The following is a 22,076-nucleotide window of genomic DNA, read 5'->3' as shown; positions in this document are numbered from 1 at the left end:
ATTACACATAGGTATACATGACTTTTATACCAAAGAGAAACAATCACTATTTTTAAAATAACTATCAGTAATTGTCACAATCCTCTGAGTACATATAATCTAGAGCAGAAAGTAAAGCCAGGAAAACATATACAGGATAAAAACATATAACAAAATAGTAACCTGAAACAAAGATGATGCTGACACCCAATCAGCATTCAATAAACATTTACACATAAAGGTAGAGTAGAATAGCGTGTGGGATTTCATCTCACACAAATCTGGATTTTAATCCCAACATTCCTATTAACCAGCTAAGCAATCCTGAGCTAGTTACTCTGAAGTGTTCAGTATTCTCCTTTATACAAACAGGATTTAAATTTCCATCTTCATTTCAAGCTGCATTATATGAAGATGCCAGGACAATGTAGATATTTAACACAGGTTTCTCAACATGGTCATTACGACACGAATGACCTCCTATAAAAAACCTATGAAGTTGACAAATGTACAGTAAACGGTTGAGGGTAGAGACATGGTCAGGAACAGAGAACAAGTAGCATGGGCAGAGGGGAAATTTCCTCAAGGTTCTGAGCTGGAAAACTGGGAGACATCAGTACTTGCTGAAAAGAAGAGGCATTGCATGACTGGACAGAAAGTGATTCTGTACCTTTGACATATTGCAGAAAAAGTGAGATAAGCCTATACCAGGGGATGTCCACGCTATGTGCCTATAGTGCCAGTTAGGGTACCTCATGCTGCAAGTAACCTAAGGAAATGGAAATTGCCTTACAAAATAAGGGAAGGGATTAATTATCTCATATAGCAAGAAGCTTCACATTAGGGAAATTCGAATACTTTAACTGGGGCAACAAAGACTATGTTTCTTACACCTTTTCACTCTTATTGTATTCTCCTAGGTTCCAAAATATCTGCTAACATGAGAAGTGGGGCTATGTCTTCCAAAACATCTCTTTCTTAAAGCTACAAATACATTCCCCAGAAGCACTGTGAACAATTTCCTGTCCCATCATCACTGGCCTGAATTACCTCCCATGGATCTGCCTCTTCTGAAGCACATGTAGGGTGAAAACCAAATGGTTCAATTAGGGAGACTCAGAAGATGGACTACCCAGGAGACTGGACATATGAAGCCAAAGAAGAGGGTCAGGGGATGTGTGTCACTGAGCTAGGGTACAGGGAAGGATTTGGGACCAGGGGAAGAATAGCCTCATTTCCCATCAGTCACTCGTGGGATGACTAAAGATGCTAATGGACCTAACCAAAAAAACGGCCGGAGACGGGTGACAAAAGAACAAGAAAAAGTATGTAGGTGCACTCCATCCATGGCACTGTAGAAGGAGACACTGCGAGCCTCATGATCTAGGTAAACCCCCACCCGGTGAACAGCTGGTTCTTTGTTGGGGGGAATTAAAAGCAGGTTTTTTAGGGGCCGATAGCCAGCTGAACTCCAATGAATAGCCCAGATTCCCACATGGGGGGACATACTTGAACTATCAGTAATCCCCATGATGTCCTCCTGACACACCCCCACAGCAATCTCCAGGCCACCTCTGTTCTCAACTTCCCAGTAATGCTTCCCTGAGGTGAAAACGTTTTTTCCCAGAACACAGGGTAAGTGTTGAAATCTCTCAACGTGTGTGGTCTTCTGAGAATTCTTCCATCCAGCAAAGTAGTTCCATGCTGTAGAAAACACTGGCCATGAACTCTCTGATGCTGCATTTTTCACATATCTCCCTTCCTGGGCAAAGACAAGTTTGGGATGAGCTGTGTCTTCAGCTACATTTACAGCCACTGCAGAGAAAATGAGAGTTGAGGTAAGTAATACAGCAGCTTATCCCCAACCCTCCTCCAGAAATGCCCCTCTTTTCGAATGTCACTTTCCTCCTGCTCCTCCCAATAAGCACTGTTAGGGATGACTCCTCAGCTGGGCCTAGCAGGCCCTAGGATGGCTTCTCCCAACCAGACATCCTCATTTCCCTTCTGCTCTGAAAGGGTAAGCCCCAGAAAATGGAGAGCTCATTATTTCATGACTCAAGTCTTCACAATCAGCATAAAATCTGGAGAGAGATTAACAAATTCTGACTTGTTTCAGGACTAAAACCAAGGTTTTTGACTAGCTGGTTCTTGTATGGGTACACACAGATGTCACGTAGATGAGGGATTAACAGAACTGAACTCATTATCCTATACCCCTTTCTACCTCTTGGGACTAACTCCCTTACATGCAGATGTCTTGTATCCTATGTTCTCTAAGTTGTCAGAGCATTACCTCCACACAAACACTCATGCTTTCAAATCTTGAATTTATTCTTAAGTCTTCTCTTCCTCTGACTCTCAAAGACTAATTAGTCACGAAGTCCTATCATTTCTCCTTCTGAAATATATCACTTTCTTTTCATCCTCTCCACTCCTGTCACCACTCCCTTTATCCCATCTCTCACCTTAACTCTGCAAATTCCCTTCCTCCTCAGACTCTCCTTGTCTGCTTACTTTAAGGTTCTTTTTTAAAAAAAAAATCAGGAATGTACTAGATTTTGGCAAATGCTTTTCCTGTATCAACTAAGACAATCATGATTTTCCTTTCTTAGTTTAATGATATGGTAAATTACATTGATGTTCAAAAGTTAAACCAACCCTGCTTTTCTGGGATAAATCTCATTCATTTCTGAGCACAGCAAAGCCTTGCTAATAAAAAAGAAAAAGAAAAAAAAATCTTGCTTCATTGTGATTATTATATATTATCCTTTTAATACACAGTTGGATTCAATTTGCTAATATTTTTCTCAGAATATCTTTATCTGTATTCATGAGACACATTGATCTATAGTTGTTTTCTCTTGTAATGTCTTTGTCTGATTTCGGTAGTATGGTAATGTTGGCCTTACAGAAAGAATTGAGAAATATCCCTTTGTCTTCATTTTTTTATAAGAGTTCCTGTAGAATTGGTATTTATGTCTTAAATGTTTGGTGAATTCACCAGTGAAGCCATTTGGGAAAGTTTTTAACTACAACACCTATTTCTTTAATAGAAGTAAGATTACTCTTCATGAGTCAGGTTTGGTAATTTGTGTCTTTTAAGGACTTTGTCCATTTCAACAATGTTGTCGGGTTTATCGGAATAAAGTTGCTCATAATATTCTCTTATTATCCTTTTAGTATCTGTAGAATCTGTAATGATGTCACCTCTCTCATTCCTGATGTTAGTAATATATGCCTTCTTTTTTCCTATCTTTCTGGTTAAGGGTATATCATTTTATTGATATTCTCAAAGCACCAGCTTTTGCTTTCATTGGTTTTTCTGTTGTTTTTAATTCCATTGCAATGATTTCTGCTCTGATTTTTATCATTTCCATTCTTCTGTTTACTTTGGCCTTTACTTGCTCTTCTTTTTCTAGTGTCTTAAGGTGGAAGCTGAGGTCATTGATTTGAGAAACTTCACTTTTCTCATACAGGTGGTTAGTGCTATAAATATCCCCTTAAGTAATGCTTAAGCTGCATCCCACAAATTCTGATATATTGTGTTTGCCTTTTCATTCCATTCAAAGTAGTTTCTAATTTCCCTTTTGGCTGCTTCTTTGATTCATGTGTTATTGAGAAGTATGCTACTTAGTTTCCCAATATTTTGGGGTTTTTTCCAAGGATATTTTTGCTACTAATTAGTCAGACAATATATTTTGTGTTACTTGAATACTTTGCATTTATTGAAATTTGTTTCATGGCCACCTTGATCTATCTTGAAAAGTGTTCCACATACACTTAAAAAAAAATGTGTATTCTGCAATTATTGGATGGAGTGTTCTATAAATATCAGTCAGGTCAAACAGATTAATAATGTTATTCAAGTCTACTATATCCTTGCTGATTTACTGCCTATGTCTTCTAAAAATTATTAAAGTATTGAAAACTCCAACTGTAACTGTCTATTTCTCTTTGCAGCTCTATTCATTTTTGCTTAACATATTTTGAAGCTCTGTCATTATGTGCCTACATGTTTAGAACTGTTATGTCTTCCTGATGAATTGACCCCTCTACTGTGAGGAAAAGACCTTCTTTATCTCTGCTAATATTCCTTGCTCTGAAATCTACTTTGACACTAATATAGTCACTCCATATTTCTTCTGACTAGCATTAACATGTCTCTTTCCATTCTTTTCCTTTAAATATATATGACTCTTTACATTTAATGTGTTTCTTGAAGCATATAGTTGGGTCTTGCTTTTCTTATGCAATCCAATCTGCCTTTTGATTAGGGTATTCAGACCATTTAGATTTAATGTGATTATTAGTATGATTAGGTGTCAGTCTATTATCTTGCTAATTGTTTTCTATTTGTCCGATTTGTTGTTTTTTTTCTTCTTTCTGTCTTCTTTAGGATTAATCTTTTTATGATTCCACTTCATTTCCTTTACTGATTTATTGGCTATAAATCATTTATTTTAGTGGCTGCTTTAAGGTTTACAGTATACATATTTAATTTATCAGTCTACCTTTAAGAGATACCATACCATTTCACATATGTTCTAAGAACCATGTAATAGTATATGTCCATTTCTCCCCTCCCAACCTTCACACTATCGTCATGCTTTTACTTATACATATGTTATAAACTCCACAATACATTATTTTTTGTCTGTTTAGTCAATTACTCTACTGGTCAGTATTCTCAACAGAAACAGAACCAATAGGATATATATGTATGAGAGATTTATTACAAGGAATTGGCTCATGTTATTATTGTCACTGGCAATTCTAAATCTGCTGTGTGTGACGGCAGGCTCAAGACCCAGAAAGAGTCAGTGTTCCAGTTCAAAGGCCATGAGGAAGAGCCAATGATGCAGATGAAGTCCAAGGCAATCTGCTGTAGAATTCCCTCTTGCTCAGGGGAAAAGTCAGCCTTTCCTTCTATTCAGGCCTTCAACTGACTGGGTTAGGCCCACCCACATTATGGACAGCAATCTACTTTACATAAGTCTGCTGATTTAAATGTTCATCTCATCCAAAAACATCCTCACAGAAACACCTAGAATAATTTTTGACCAAATACCTGGGTACTCAATGGCCAGTGAGGTTGACACATAAACTTACTGTAACAACTACTTTTTAAAGAGATTCAAATAATGAAAAAAAAGACACATTTATTCATGTCATTACCATTTCTAGTGCTCTTTTATTCCTTTGAGTAGACAAGATTTCCATCTGGCATAATTTTCCTTCTACCTGAACAACTCTCTTTAACATTTCTTGAAGTAGTCTAGTGTGGATAAACTCTTTCTTTTAGGCCACAATGGATAGCCTCCCCTCCATTTTCTCCACACCTTAGTTCATGCTGCTACCTCTGCTTGGAAGAGTATACCCCATTTTCCACTTAGCAAGACTCCTACTAATTCCTCAAATCCCAGAATTGTCACCTCTGCTGTGAAAACGTCCCCACTTCACCCCCAACAGAGTCCTTTCTCTGTACTTCTGTAACGTTTTATTACCACTGACAAACACTGACTCCTACTAAATTACAGCAAGTTATATGTGTCTGTCTCTCCAATTGCTTATGAACTCCTAGGAAGAAGAGAATGGGTCTCTCTTTTTGTATCACTAGTACCTTGTAATACACAATGTGTATTAAATAAATGTTTCTTGAATGAAGCATATATGCATTTATTATTAAAATTTTTCCTGACACTCTTATCAGCTGCATGCTCTATTTCCTCTTTCCTTTCCAGACTTCTCTGTTTATTCTCTTATTTGAAAGATTTCTAGGGAGCCCCAAGTCCTAGAAATTCTGCTCACCTTGGTATCGCTTTAGCATTTCCTTCATCATTGGTAGCTGGCATGCTGTCTTCACCTTTGGAACTTCAAGGGAACAGTTCACATCCTGCATCTCACTCCTAAGAAAGTATAGCTCTTCTTAGAAGATAACTAGTGCAGCCAAGACCCCTAATTCCCAACCAAAAAGTTCCAAGCCCAAAGCTCAGATCACTTTTGTTCCCACTCCTCCTCACAAAAGTGATCAGTATAACATTTCCTCCACAGACTCCTCAGTGTGCACCCAGATGGATCTATGGAGCCCAGGCCCTATTTCCCCTCTGCTCAACCTATGTCTTTATCATTCTACTCAGGTCCCCATAAGAGAGCAGGAACTCATACCTGGTCAACATATCTTTTGGATTCTGTGAAGAGAAGAAAGAAAGAAATTATAGAACTTCGCCTTGAGACCTGGTACACAACTCTGTGAGCAGGTGTTTTTGTCAGTTGCTTTTGCTCATGTCACATGCCAAAGCCAATGGATTGACACAATCTTGTCCTTTTTCTCATGTGACCCCTCTGTACTATTTGACAATGTTGACCAATCCCTTTCTTGAAACCCTACTCTTTCTCCTTTGGCACAATGACATTAACTCTCTCCTGGCTTCTCACCTACCTTGCCATCTATTTTCTTTCATCACAGAGCCATCTTCTTTGCTTGCCCTCTGGCGTCATCCTAGCAGCTCCACCTTTGACCTTCTAATCTTCTCCTTCCCTTTGTTTAACAACATTACTTTTAAGTTATAATCACCGAGGACACTTTTATAATGCCTGAGTCCAAAGAGTTTTTTACACAAGTGAATTTTACTAAACTTTAGGGAACTGAAAAATACCTATCGTAAGTTGTGACAAAAAAAGAGAAAAATATAAAATTGTCCCAACTTATTTAAAGAGACTATACCTTGTTCCTTAAGCCATTAAAGGAAATACATGAAAAAATTATAGACCCATTTCACTTAAAAACATATTAATAGATGCAAAAATTCTAAGTAATATATTGGCTAGTCAATGCTAATGGTGTGTTTAAAAAATACAGTTCCTCTCAAAAACCTATGGTTATAGGTTTCTCAGTCAAATCTTGAGAAAAACATTAGACAAATTCCAATACAGGGGCATCCTACAATATACTTGACCAGCACTCCTCAAAACTGCCAAGATCTCCAAAAACAAGAAAAATCTGAGAAACTGTCACAGCCAAGAGGAGCCTGAAGAGACATGACAACTAAGTTTAATGTGGTATACTAGTTGGGATTCTGGAAAAGAAAAAGAAGATTAGATAAAAATTAAGGAAATGTGAATAAACTATAAACTTTAGTTAATAATAATGTATCATTGGTTCATCAATTGTAATGAATGAAGCATACTAATGTAACATGTTAATATTAATAATAGGAGAAACTGGGTGAGGGGGGATGTGGGAATTCCCTATACTATCTTCTCAACTTTTTTGTAAATCGAAAGCACTCTTTTTAAAAAATGGTTAATTGCCATAAGGAAAGTGCTCAATCTCACTAGTTCTCAGGAAAATGCCACCTACCTTTTTTGTGGAGAAAAGGCATGTAAATTTTATTAACATGTACATGGGGAGAATCACAGAGTGATTCCCTGCCATCTACCTTTCAGGGGAAGGGAGGAGGTACTGATTGAAGGCATGAGATAACATTACACACCTTTCAGGTTAGCTAAAATTAAAGAAATGACAATTCCAAGCATTGGTGAGGATACAGAGCAACTGGAACTCTAACACATTGCTGGTTAATAGTGTAAACTGATATAACCACTTTGGAAAATGGTTTGGAATCATCTACTAAAGCTGAACACACATACATGCCCTGTGACCAGGAATTGCTCTAATAGGTACATAACTGATAGATAAGTGGACAAATGTGGAACAAAAAAGATGTTCATGTATATTCATAACTGTTTTTTATAACACTAAAATCTAGAAATAATCCAAGCTTCCCTCAACAGAAAAAGGACTAATATTTTTTTTGGTGTATTAATACAATGGAATACAGTACTATTCAGCAGGTCTCTCCACTTCAGCACTACTGACATTTTGGGATGGTAAGTCTTTGCTGGGAGCCAGGGAGAGGTGTGTACTGTGTATCATAAGATGTTTAACAGCACCCTATTAATGCTAGGCGCTAATAGTAACCATCCTGAGTTGTGAAAACCAAAAATGTCCCCACATTGCCCTGTGGAGAACAAAATCACCCTGATTGAAAACTACTGATGTGGAAATAAAGGGGCAAGATGGCTGCCTAGAGACATCACTTGCTGGACAGACCCAGAAGGAAGGAAGGGTTTCAGATAAAGGAGAGGGGACTCAGCTCAGGTGAAGGTCAGTAAGAGAAGTGCCAGAGCCTGCCAGGGACCTCACAGAGGAAAACTTTGAAGCAGAGAAGGAAGAGGATAAAGCAAAAAAAGATAATGGTGAGGACCAAACCCAGAGAGGCTCAGAGCCCAGTGAAGGGATGAGGCGGAGGGAGGGGATCCCTTTTTCCCACTCACAAGCATTCAGTGATCAGCTGGGCTACCAAGTTACTAGGAAGCTTTTCCACCCCCACAAGCCCAAGCACTGCGGCAACCATGGAATCGTGGGGAGAACTTGAATGACCCCAGAGCTTGGACATTCTGTGCAGGGCTCCCCTCCAAGGAGAGTGACCCCAGAAGCTGGAGAGCCAGCTTTCTTCCATTCAGACTCATTTCTTGCCACCTCTCCCTGACCCACTACAACTGGGAGTGCAGTTTGAGCCAAGAATTTGGCAAGCAGCTGCCTCTCCCCTGCTGGCACGTCCTGCAGTCCGAGGTTTCCACAGAGATTGGGGCCCGTCTTTGCCTTTGAGGACCTGCAGGAGACCCGGTGTGCCCAACCTGGGAGCTCCCTACCTACCAGCGTTTCACAGAGACACACACCACTGGGTCAGACACGGAGGCTGGATCCTGTGCCCCCAGGACTCTAGCAGGTTGTGGGGGGAACACAGGGTGGGGGGGGGGGTGGGAGCTGGAATCAGGAGGCGAAGAAACCCACATGGGTGGAACTGGTGGGAGACTACTATGGGCATCTGAGACACAGCGATCTGGGAAAGCGCCTATCCCCCCACACACATAGGAAAGTCATGCTGTCAGACCAGGGTGGTCTGGCAGGGAAGATCCCAGCCTGAGGCGCAACAGCAACCAAGGGTAGCACCATTCAGGCACCTGAGGGCAGGGACAAGGCAAGAGGGGTGGAGCTCACTTCCCACAGCTAATCTGCGAATTGCAGCCCCTCACTCACAAGCAGCCTTCCTGGTTTGGAGACCCAGCATCGACATTCCTCCTAGGGACCGAGATGACAACACTGAAACCATGGCGAGGCTCAAAGCTGCGCTGTCATACCAGGAAGGGTCCCCAGGCGGGGAGGATCCCAGCCCGCTGGGCCAAAGCAACCAACTGCCCCTGTTCAAGTGCCCAAGGGCAGGGACAAGGCAAGAAGGGCAGAGCTCACTTCCCACAGCCAGTCTGGGAAGTGCAGCCTCTGTCACAAGCTGCATTCCAGGTTTGGACAGCCAGTCACAACCCTCATCCCAGCGGCTCCCCTTCGTGGCCAGGAGAACAGCCTACGAGCCCTGCCTAGGCTTTGCAAAGCCTTCCAGGATCGCCCAGCCTTGCCCCTCCACCCAACTCTGCTGCGGGGGGAAATCAAGCAACCCCCTTGGAGTTACAAGGCCCCTCCCATAGCCTGGGGCACTCAAGTGCTCCATCCAAAGGGCTAGAGCTTATTACAAGCACAAAAGAACATCTCTGCAGTTGGCTTTCTCCTGCAAGTATCAACCACTGACAGACAGGGAGAACAACTCTATAGGTCATTACAGCATCTACCAACTCAGTCAAACAGGGCATGGCCGATTCTTACTCACAAGCATCACCCACCATCTCGGAGATTAAGCTAGGGGTCCCAGTACAATTCACACTGATTGGAAGAGGGGAGGACAGCAGGATAGAAGCAACCCGAGGGGACACTGGTTTTTAGGAGGGAAGCAAAAGTTACAGGCAGCTGGATCTGTGAGAGGTCTGCCTCCTCCACTGCAGACCTCTGAGCTGATCGGGCAGCTGCTCAGAGTCCGTGCAGAGACACTGCCTCAGAAAGCAGGTGTAGCAGAGATCTGGTGCCTGCCAATCCCAGGTGTCTGCAACTGACATCATCCTGATCATTCTGGTGCACAGAGGCAGGTCTGCACAGGACCCAACCACAGCAACAGCCTTGGCATCACCCCCACCGAGCTAGGGAGGCAATAGATGCTACCCTGTGCTGTGCCTTGTGACTGGGGGCCGAGCACACCTCCTCCCCAGAGTAGGGGCTGAACAGAGGAGGAGCCCCAGATGCCACAGTCACCACTTGGGAAGACTGGGGCTACTGCTTCAGTGGGTCCTAGGTGTGGAGGGAGAACCTGGCTGAACAGCAGCGTGGGCCTGCCTACAGACCCTGGGCAGTTGAGACTGCATGACTGGGCATCAGGAGTCCCCATACTGGTGGACCAGCCCCCAATATGGGTAGCTCTAACCCCAAAACCTCCAGAGCCAACTCAGAAGCTCTCGTTGTGCCTGAGTCTGAGGCTCCGCCCCTGTGGCTCCAGGGCCCCTGCCAAGCCTACAGCTCCACCTGAGACTCCAGAATTGTGCATGGACCCCGAGACCCGACTACTGAGTCCCCACCACTACCACTGGGCTGGCAGAACCTCCCCAAGGTCCAACACTTCACTCAAGACCACCCAACCCTGAGCAGCCATCACCCCTGGACTTGGTTTGAGAGAGTCCCCAGCAAAAGAGAATGGGTGCCCTGCAATCTTATTAACCCAGAGCCAGATGAGAAGAAACCAACAAAAGAACCCTGGCAACAGGTAAAAACAAAATAGCTCAACAATCCCAGTGGAACTCAGTGGAGCTACCGCAGTGGACTCCACCCACAAGGAAAGTGCCAAAATGACAGAAATGGAATTCAGAACATGGGTTGCAAATAAGATGACTGGAATTGAATAGGAACTTAAAAACCAACAAAATGAAGCCAAAAAAATATTTCAGGAAATCAATGAAAACAATGAAAGCCACTAGAGAACTAGACAACATAAGAAAGGATATCATAGAACTTAAAAAAAAATGAAAGAGTCATTTAGGGAATTTCAAAATGCAGCAGAAAGCTTTAACAACAGGCTAAACCAAGGAGAGGAAAGAATCTGAGCTTAAAGACATGCTCTCGAGATAACCCAGTCATTCAAGAGGCAGAGATGAGTATAAAAAAGTCTGAAAAACAAAACTGAAAGAAGTTATAAGGACCCAAATTTAAGTGCTGAGTTAGAATTATGATCTTTTATAGGTTGCTGGATATTAGATATTATTTAAATGAAGGTACCAATCAAAATTTGGGGATAAAAACAATATTATATCAAGCTATCACTGTAATGATTAAAAATTAGCAAGAAAGGTAAATTCTCATAACTGTTGATACAATTATGCACTTTGTGGTTTTATGCTTGGCTTTGTTTTACTGTTTAATACAGAATAAGTTTACAAATAAGATGAATCAGAAAATCTTAGATATGCTTCAAATCCTAAATTATTAGACCATGTGAATCTAAGTATCTCATATTACTTGAGCTCAGCACATCTAAATATCACATTAATTTCCTCTGAATGGTGAATCTTTTACTCTTTAATTGTATAATGACAATAGTACACAACTACCAACAAAGAGAAGACATGTCTTCTGTTGAACCCACTCACCACAAAGGGCATTCAGCTCTAAAGGCAAGGAGTTCAGTCAGTGATATTAACTAACAACTCCATAAAGAGGGAGATTATCCCCTCCTGGGCCTGTCTTACCTGGAGCAACTGCAGGGTGGAGGCCTGGCTCTTCTCCCCAACCTCTATGATGAGCTTCTTCAAGGAAATGATTATTTCATTGAGCCTTGACATGTTCTCATTCAGTTTCTTCTTTGTCTCTTCTTCTTCTTGGTTCAGTCTCTGAAGAAACAGTTGCTCTTCTTCATTCAGGAAGTTGTGCAGCTTTGAGAACTCTGTACTGATTCTCATTCGCTGATTCTTCATCTGCACCTATGGCCACATGACATTTGCTCATTCCTTGTTCCACCTGGCCTCTGCTCCTAAATTCCTTGCACGGGACTCCCCAGCAATCCATGGTCTTTTCCATCCTAATCAAATCCTCTAGAAGAGCTCCTGTCCATTCCAATACAAATTTCCATTATTCCTTTATCTATACCTACATGATATCCTAGTACTAGTCAATACAGTATTCATTCATTCTTCCTAACATTTGAGTCTCTACTGCTGAAAGCAATCCCTTGTTCGGATATTTTCTAAACTAAAATGCACTTTCACATTTATTATTTAGTTTGGCCCTCAGAACACCTGTTTAGTTTTGTTAAATCTTCACCAGTGTGTGTGTGTGCGCGCGTGCGTGTATAATACCTCCCACTTACACTTGCCTCCCTGAAAGTCCATTCATCTGTTTCTTTCCACAGTACCACGATCCCAAACCAACTCCAACCTAGAGAGTGCATTTAAGGAAAAGTAGGAAGGAGAGGGGCACTACCTGAAAGTAGAGATATGGATATGAAGCGTGCAGAACTCACATTGCCCGAAGCCACAAGTCAGTAAGGAAAGATACTTCCTCTCCCATCATCACTTTATCTGCAAGAGACCTGACCTCTGATGACACCCTGAAAGCTCTTTCCTGCAAAACTCCACAAGCAGCTCCAGATTGAAAGGGCCTCAGGGACAAGATATGCCCAACAGCTCCTGCTATTACCTTCCACTTTGTAGTATTCTTCGCTTCCATGTCCTGTAACTGCATGACTTTCTTCATCTTGGCTGTGAGACTACACTGACACTGAAGAAGTTTCTCCTGCCAGCAGAAACACACATAGGTAAGAAATCATCTCTCCATGCATCTTCATTTTTTAAGAGCTATATGTCACCTAATCCAAAACGGGAATGAGATTGAGAAAATATTTAAGATAGTCACAGGCCTATGGTAAGAACTATTCTGGTCTGTAATCATCACACTATTAATATACTGAGTTTTCCTAGTAAGTTGGCAAAAACTAAAAACTGCTAAAGGATTAACAAATATCTAGTACTGGCAAGGAAGAAGGCTTCTGGCACCATAATAATAGGAAAGTAAAAAGGTGCCATCTTTTTGAAGGACAACTGGCAGGATTTAACAAAATTTAAAATATGCATAATCCTACTTCTAATGATCTATCCAATGAAACATTAACAAAAATAATCAATATGTAAAGGAATGTTCACTAGAGCATTATTCATTATCCACCCATAAGGAAACATTAAAACAAATTATGGTATATTAATACTCTGCATCAATTTCAGGTAGCTCTCCCTATATTGACATGAAATACATGTTGCATTAAGTTTAAACAAGCTGTAAAACAGTATGTATTATATAATTCTGTGTTGAATAAATATGTATGTCTGTGTACATGTGTGTTTTTATGTGTGTGCATATTTGTATGTGAACAGAAGAGAAATCTGGAAGGATATACACCTAAGTATTAACACTGGTTATTTCTGGGGAATAAGAATAGCTTGAAAGTTGTAGGAAGGGACTAGAAATTTTATAAATTTATTTTGTTTCAATTTCTACAACATACATACACCATTTTTGTAATTTAAAAACACAAATAAGTTATGAAAAAATAAAGTAAGCAATCAACACTGACAAAGTGGGCTGTTGAGGGGCAGCGCCTGATAGCCGAATGTCAGACATGAATGACCACAGAGCCAGAAGTAGATGGGTCAGAGAAACAAACAAGAGGGAAACCAATAGGAATTGAGGACCAAATCCCTGTAGGAAGAAGGGGTCCAGCGATAGCACTTGGATTCTGATTTGAGTAACTAGATGGATTGTAGATTATTTACCTAATTAGAAAATATAGGAAATTGAGTAATATATAAATGGAAGGAAAGAAAATCAATCCCATTGAACAACTGAATTTGAGATGCCTATGGGACATCCAACCGGATATGCAGGCAGTTAGGAGTCAAGAAAGAGATCTGTGCTGCACAAGCAGATTTAGGGTTTAAAGCACAGGTGGCAGTTAAAGTCACAGGTATAAGTAAAATTACCCTGTAAGATTCTATAGAGTAAGAAGAGGATACAGGCTAGAACTGGGAACAATTACATGTAAGGGGTATGCAGAGGATGAAAATCCTGCAAAGGAATCCATATAAATGGCAGTTGGTGAAAAACCAAGGACTAACAGTTTCTTACATTCCAAAGGAAGAGAAAATTTAAATTAAAAAACAGGTGAATAGTGTCAAATGCTGAAGGGTGACCTAGGGCAATGTGTTGTAAGTCTGAATGGATGTCAAAATAAAAACCTAAAAGGAAAAGAAAGACGTGAATACAACTAAGGAATAAGCTGTACAACGTTTTAAAAAATTCTTCCTAAGAGGATAACAAAAACTAATAGGTATAACTTTTATTCCAATCATTTACAAATGACAATGGTTAAAATAAAGTTAAATAATTTAAAAGACTGACAACAGCAAAGTTGGCTGTTATTATATAATTATAAATTAATAATTACATAATTATTCAATTTATATGGATTCCATTTATATGGAATCCATTTTTCCATAATTCCATTTATATGAAGTTCTGGAATAAGAAAACTGTGTTGGGAAAAAAGTCAGAACAGTGGTTGCACTGGGTGGGGGAAGAGAGCAGAGAATAACTGGGAAAGGGCATGAAGAAAGTCTCCGGGTGATGGTAACATTCTTTATCTTGAGAAGGGCTTCGGTTATCCAGGTGCGTGCATTCGTCAAAGCTCAGCAAATGTACACTTGAGATCTGTGTATTTTATTGTATTAAATTTTACCTCAAAAAAATACCATAAACAAATGTTAGATCTGATTAATTATATACATTCTGAAGTATTTTGTTTGCATTTGAATTTAAAAAGCTTAAAAAGGAAATGGGAAATGATGGTTGCAGAGAGGGATACAGACAGACGGCTATGTGATAAACAAGTCAAGTAAAATGCTAATGGTAGAATCTAGACGTGGGTTTACTGGTGTTCTAAAATTCTTCTAACTTTGATGTATGCTTGAAAATTTCATGATAAAATGAAATAGGAAAAAATAAAATTAGGTTATAAAAGGGATTTATACAGTTCTGTTAAGTAGCACAATAACGTCTGTGCTGTTGTCTTTCTGCCATAATTTTTCCTAACATTATGTAATCTATTTACTATTCCTAGTGGTTAACTTAAATTGGTATATAACCCTGCTACTCAGTAAGCTATCTCATGTAATTTTACTGTTACTCGATTATTAATAACTGCCACTTTGTGATCACTGTCAAATTTGAAGCTTGCAATGAGATATGTAGCTCCTTTAAATATGACCAAGATTTTTTGAAACTTTGATAATGAAAAAAAAACCTTTTAAATAGAGATTTTCGATTTTTTAAAAAGCCTTTTAACAATTCCATAATGCATAAATTATCTCATATGATTCTATTATTCAAGATTCCACCTAAGACTTTTTGAATCTTGTCACAGTTGGGATCTAAACTGGGACCTGAGTTAATCTGGCAACGCTTTGGGGAAAATTAGACAACACCTTTCCTGCAAAAACAGAAACTGCCTCGAGATGGCAGGAGGACAACACCAAGCATTTCAAAGCTGAGTTAGAGGTAAGAGAAGTTTAAAAAATCACTTTCTCTTCATTTAATCAGAAAATTGTATGTACATAAAAACATAAGCATAATAAAAGAGCATACACTTATAGAATGAAGACATTTACTGATTGGGATCATGTATTAATAGTTCAAACAACATTAAACTTCAAAGCAGAAGATCTGAGTTTCAGTATAGACCTTCAACTAGCCGTGTCTCTGTGAGCAAATCAGCCTCACACATTTCCTGGCTGGCAGCTTCCTTAGCTAGAAAATGAAGACAACTGGACTAAATGTCTCTTAAATACCATCCTAGCTCCTACGTTCTGTGAATTCCAGTCACTGCAGTCAATCCAGGCAGGTAAGTCTACCTCTGAAATAAACCTCAAATCTGCCTACTTGCCATCCCCACTGCCACCGCCTAGTTTAAGCCACCATCATCTCTTGTCTGGACACCTACAATAACCTCCTGACTGGTCCTCCTACTCGGAGTCTTATCCTTCTCTCATCCAATATCCACAGAGCAGCCACAATAAAAACCAATCAGATCTTGTCACTCCCCTCCTAAAGATTCTTCATTGGCTTCCCTCCTCACCAAGAAAATTCAATCATCTAATCATGGCCTGACATAAGCCAGCCCTGGCCTACACCTCGCATCACATCTCATGCTACTTTTCCCAGTGCTCATTGTGCCCCAGGTCCACAGACCTTCTTTCAGTCCCATAAATATAACCAGCTCTTCCTAGCCTCAGGGTCTTTTCATTTGCTGTCCACTGCCTGGAATGTTCTTCCCACAGTTCCTCAGATAGCTGACTCCTTCTTGCCCATCAAGTCTCAACTGAAATGTCACAGCCTCAAAGAAAACTCTACTCACCTCATTAAAGCCCCTGCTACTCCTCTGGCATAGCACTTTCTTCTTTGACAGCAAGCATCACAATCGGTGATTATTTCATCTGTCTATTGTTTACCTCCCATCCCAGCCCAGCTGGGCTGTGCGCTCCATGCAAAGTCTTTACCTGTCTTGGTCACCACTGGATTCCCGGTGCTGTGTCTTGTGCTATGGAACAGTGTCCGACACAAAACCAGTACTCAATAAATTTATTTGTTAAATGAATAGAATGGAGGGATTAGCTACCAGAGTCAGAGGACTAAATATGGGCATGAGGGGATAAGAGCTGTGCTTGGAAGCCTTTTCCATGCAAACAATTTGCATCCTGAGGTTTATGAAGCTATTTCTCCGTTTTCTCTTTTTCTACCCCCACCATAACAGGTGTAGAATGGGGATACTTTCCATAGATTTAGGAACACCTAACTTTTCCAACTGTCCAACTTTTAAGAGATAGTCAGTCCACCTGAGTATACGCTGAGAATGGTATGCTTGGAAACAGGTTAGCTCCACCCAAGAGCAACTTGATGCTTTTCTAACTAACTTGGGATGGAATGAAAGATGGATAAATGGAGTAGTGACTAAGCAGAGGAGGATGCAGAGAAGGGCAGATATCAGGGAATTCTGCCTAATAATCTGACTCCTCAACACCTGCCCAGTCAACACTGTGACATTCAGCCCACTCCAGTGTCCCACTCACCCCTGTCCAGTTGGACTATTTTGCTTAATCCCCAAATCCCACCTCTTCCGAGATTCTCAGATTAGTTATGGCAGAGTGAAAAGTGTAATGGATTTGGGGGTAAAGGACCTCAGTTCAAGCTTAGCCACTTCCTAGCTCTTGGAAGCTCTTGGACAAGTAACCTCACATCTCTTTGCCATAGTTGCCTCATCTATAAAAAGGAAATAGAATTCACATAATAGGATTCCTATGAGGATTAAAGAATTACAACATGAAAAATGTTTAAAACTATGGGTAGTGCATAAGTAATAAAGAATTAACTATCATTAACATTATTACTGTTGCTAATGATTGATGACTTAAGGGCTATGTTTCGCTTGCATAACCATCCACTTACATTTTTCTCAGCCTTCACCCACAAATGTATTTTTCCCTTCACATTTCTCTGATGGGTCCTCTCCATCTCTTTTGCCAGCTACTAACCACTGGTCTTTCACAAGCTTCTCTTCACGCCTGTCTTTTTTTACTCTCTATGTGGTACCCCTGGCAGAATCTCATCTGCTTACTTCTTCCAGGACTTCAAGAACAGGCTAACACTTCTAAAATATTGTCTCTAGCCTCTTAGGCCCCCCACCTCCTGTCCCTCTTCCATGGACTTCCTGTCACAGTTACTTCACACTCAACATATCCCAAAACAAGCACAGAATTTTCTATCCTAAGCCTATTCTTCCTCCTGTGTACCTTACCTCAGTTAACCCCATAATCATCTACCTGGCATCAGAAGCAGAAATCTGGACTACCACCCAAGATTACTCTCACCCTCCAAGTCCAGTTAGTCACAAGCCATTTAACTCAAGCTCATAACCAATCCATCACCTCTTCTCCTTCACCCCTGCCCTGCACTAATTCAGGTCCATATTACCTCTCGCTTAAAATGGCACAACAGCAGCCTAATTCATCTTCTCCATTCATCCACATGGATACCAAAGTAATCTTTCTAAAAAAAGAGAAAAACTGATCATATCATTCCCTGCCTTAAAACCCTTTAATGACTCGCCACTGCTCGAAAGAGAAAGCGTCCAATCTTTTTAGTGTGGTAAACAAGATTCTTCATGACAAGGCCCTTCCTCTTTCTTCAGCCTCAATTCCCACCATCGTCCCTCCCATGCTCCACACTCCAGCAGTACTGAGCAAGCTCCAGTCCTCTCACACAGCACACACTATTCCACACCACAACATTTTAAGTATGCTGTTCCTGTGGGCTAAAATACCCTCTTCCCTACCTGTACTCACCCTTCAAGAGCTAAAGTTCATGTTTAACATCTCTGTCGAGCCTTTCCTCACTTGTCACTGATCACTCCAACCTCAGACCTTTCATATACTTGGTAAACATGCCAACAACTCTCACACATGCTAAAATTAATGGTCTACAGGCTTGTGTCCCTTACAAGACAACGCCCATGTCTTTCTCATCCATTTATGTTCAGATTTCCAGAACAATGTTTGGCACATGACCAGCATCAATAAAGATTACTGAATGAAGGAATGAATACACACTTTCTAATTTGGCTTTGCATCTGGCTTTCCTGTTCATAGTCAGCATAAAACTGTACAGCATATTACAGCTTACAAAACATTTTTATTGCATCATTAAATTTGTGTATTTGTGTACTTACTGAATATCAATTCTGTTGGAGACCACTGGAGTTACACCGCCAGTAATGGAAGGGGGTGGGGCTACTCTGGAAAGGATGATCAAGGAAGGTCTTCAAGCTAAAAGCTAAAAGGATCTAAAGGATGGAAGATGTGGGTAAAGAGAACAGACTTGAAACAAAAGCAAGAAAGCCAGTGTGGCTGGAGCAGAGGAAGGCAAACTGACTTCTGCAACTGAAGCTTCTTAACCCCTGAGATAGGTAGGACAGACAATCCCCAAATTCAAATGTTAAGTGATTTTCCCAACTGATAAAGGAAGCTAGTAACAAAACCCATCCTCATCATTCCAAGCCAGGCTTTTCCCAAGCCATAGCTATGGCTTCCATGGGTATAGACCTGCACTGTCCAATACAGCATCCATCGGCCACACAAGCACCTGAAATGTAGATAGTCCAAACTGGTTTGTGCTGTAAATGTAAAATGAATACCAATTTCAAAGACCTCCTATGAAAAAAAGGATGTAAACTATCTCATTGATAATTTTTATATCAATTAACATTGAATGGTAGTTTGGATAATTGAGTTAAATGTATTATTAAAATTAACATCATCTATTTTCTTGTACTACTAGAAAAATTTCAAATTACTTATGTGGTTCACATCATGTTCCTATTGGACAGCACTGGTACACACCCTCATATGTTTTTGTATTAACTAGGAGCTCCCTAGTGGCTCCCTTGAAAATTCTGCAGAATGATTGCTGAAGCATGCATCACCCCTCTCCCCTAATCTCAGGTACAACCCCAGCTCTGCGATCCAGATCCGTATGTCGCTTAACTTATCTGAGTTTCGGGGGGGGGGGGGGGGAGGGGGGGAGGTTCATGCTTCCAGTGAGAATGACAGCCACTTCCTGGACATTTTCTGAGAATTAAGTAAGCATTCTCAGGCAATACGGCAGCCCGGTAACAGTAACCGCAACGGCCAGCTCACCCGGTAGCTCTGGAAGGCCTCATCGATGGGCGCCAAGGAGTGGGCCTGGTGTTCCTGGGACTCCCTGCACACCAAGCACACGGGCCGCTGGTCGTCCTCGCAGAAGAGCCGCAGCGGCTCCCAGTGGCGGCTGCACAGGCCCGGGGGCACGGGGCCCTTGCGCCGGCGCCGAGTCTTCTCCGTCAGCCTGGCCAGGGCCCAGTTGGGCCGCAGCGCAGCGGGCGCTGACGGCTGCCTACACTCGGGGCAGGAGAACAAGCCGCCGCCCGGCGTCCAGCTGCGGCGCAGGCAGCCGCGGCAGAAGTTGTGGCCGCACTCGATGGACACCGGGTCCTCGAAATAGTCCAGGCAGATGGAGCAGGTCAGGTCCTCCTGAAGGTCCTCGGCTTCCATGCCGCTTCTCTGCTCCAGAGCCGGGGTCCTACTTGAGGCGTGGGAGGGGCCCACAAAATGTGGCTGTCCCGGAGAGCCCAGTTGCCCTGGGACCCGCGGGCAGCGGCCTTGACCCTGAGCGGACAGCGCAATCTCTCTTCCGGGTATGAGCGCGGGGCGTGACGGGACGGCGGGCGGCTCCCCCAGACAACAATAGAGAAGCGGGGATCTCCCGGAAAGCCTAGAGAGGACTTGGGTGGGGCACTGGAGTGCAGCTCCCGCGAGGTGTCCAGTGGAGCCCAGCGGGGAGGGAATTATATATTTCTCATCAATGGATTTTTTATCTTGTATTTCTGAGGCACTTTCTTTTTATTCTTCCCACTTTATTCCTTTTCTCATGAATGAGATTTGTTAAAAAAACTTTAGACCAATAAATTTAACGGAATTTATTTGTGCAAAGAACAAACCATGAATTGGGCATCACTCAAAACCAGAAGAGGTTCGGCGAGCTCTGCCCAGCAATGTGAGCAGCTAGCTAGCTTTTATAGGAAGCAAAGTAGAGCCATCACCTGATTGGCTACAGGTAGGCGTCTGCCTAATTTGGTCATAATGTGATGAGGTATTTGCCTTATTGGGGCATGGTCTGATCAGTTGGTTGCCTGTTACTGGCTGAAGCTCAGCTGTTGTGATTGACTGACACCAGCTATTTGCTGTAAAAAATGTATATACTAAGTTAGGTTTCAGTTTGTTTATGTCCTAAGATAGGTTGTAGGTTGTTATATAGGACAGCCTTAGACTAATAGCCTCCTGCTTATTTAACAGATTTCTCATTCTTCTTGTGTCCCAATATCAGATACTGCCTTTCCCGTAATAATTTGCTCAGTATGATTAAATGATTTGAAAAAGGGGTTCCTGAGATTTCTGTTTTGAGGTTATCAATAAAAGTTCCATAGAATATCTACTTTTAAAACATTCAAATTATACAACTAATAACTGTATTTTCTTTGCAAATTGAAATACTATATTGAAAAGGAATCTGAGTCTTTAATATAGACCAAGCAGGAAAAAAATTTCTTGATCAGTTACTGATATCTACCATGAGTATTTGTGGTGAGTGTGTGTCTGTCTATATATCTGCCTACGTGTTGGATGGGAAGTCACTGCATTCCTGCAAAGTATTTGTTCCCCCCTCAGTAATCATTTAAATCTTTTCAGGTAAATTCCTTAAGATCCTTGTCTTAGTTCATTTGTGTTGCTATACAGGAATACCTAAGACTGGATAATTTATAGAGAAAAGAGGTTTATTTGGCTCACAGTTCTGCAGGGTGTACAAGAAGCATGTCACCAGTATCTGCTTGGCTTCTGGTAAGGGCTTCATGCTGCCTTCACTCACAGTGGAAAGTGGAGGGGGCCTGGCATGCAAAGATCACTTGACAGGAGTAGAAGCAAGAGAGAAAATGGGAGGGAGGTGCAAAGCTCTTTTTAACTACCAGCTCTCATGAAAACTAACAGAGGGAGAGCTCACTCATTACCACAAGGACAGCATTAAGCCATCCATGAGGGATCCACCTCTATGACCCAAACACCTCCCCCTAGGCCCCACCTCCAATATTGGGGATCAAATTACAATATGAGTTTTGAAGGGCCAAATATCCAAACTATAGCAGCCCTTATGTCTTCTGTCCTGCCATACTCCTGAGATGACCTTCTTCTTTACTAAGAATAATTGAGGCTCCCTAATTCACAATTTTCTGCATCACAAAATGTCTATAAGTCTGTATATCAGCCAAGGTTCAATCAAAGAAATAATCACTACGATTCTTTTTTTTTTTTTTTTTTTTTTTTGAGACAGAGTCTCACTTTGTTGCCCAGGCTAGAGTGAGTGCCGTGGCGTCAGCCTAGCTCACAGCAACCTCAAACTCCTGGACTCAAGCAATCCTCCTGTCTCAGCCTCCCGAGTAGCTGGGACTACAGGCATGCACCACCATGCCCGG

The 22,076-nt window shown here is 41.5% G+C and overlaps 1 protein-coding gene across 1 annotated transcript; it reads right to left on the bottom strand.

The window, feature by feature from the left end:
* Nucleotides 1–115: 115 nt before the first annotated feature.
* TRIM4 (tripartite motif containing 4) lies at nt 116–20,221 on the bottom strand. The gene is made up of 6 exons (XM_069486497.1): nt 19,711–20,221; nt 12,611–12,706; nt 11,665–11,895; nt 6,145–6,167; nt 5,788–5,885; nt 116–1,794 (listed from the first exon to the last, which is right to left on the bottom strand). The coding sequence occupies exons 1-6, from the start codon at nt 20,101–20,103 to the stop codon at nt 1,211–1,213; spliced, it is 1,425 nt and encodes a 474-aa protein (XP_069342598.1). The 5' UTR covers nt 20,104–20,221; the 3' UTR covers nt 116–1,210.
* Nucleotides 20,222–22,076: the final 1,855 nt, after the last annotated feature.

The sequence above is a fragment of the Eulemur rufifrons genome, chromosome 14 (assembly GCF_041146395.1).
Source record: "Eulemur rufifrons isolate Redbay chromosome 14, OSU_ERuf_1, whole genome shotgun sequence".
Classification (NCBI taxonomy): Eukaryota; Metazoa; Chordata; class Mammalia; order Primates; family Lemuridae; genus Eulemur; species Eulemur rufifrons.
Note: the sequence above shows the minus strand (reverse complement) of the source record. Positions and strands in the feature narration are given on the sequence as shown.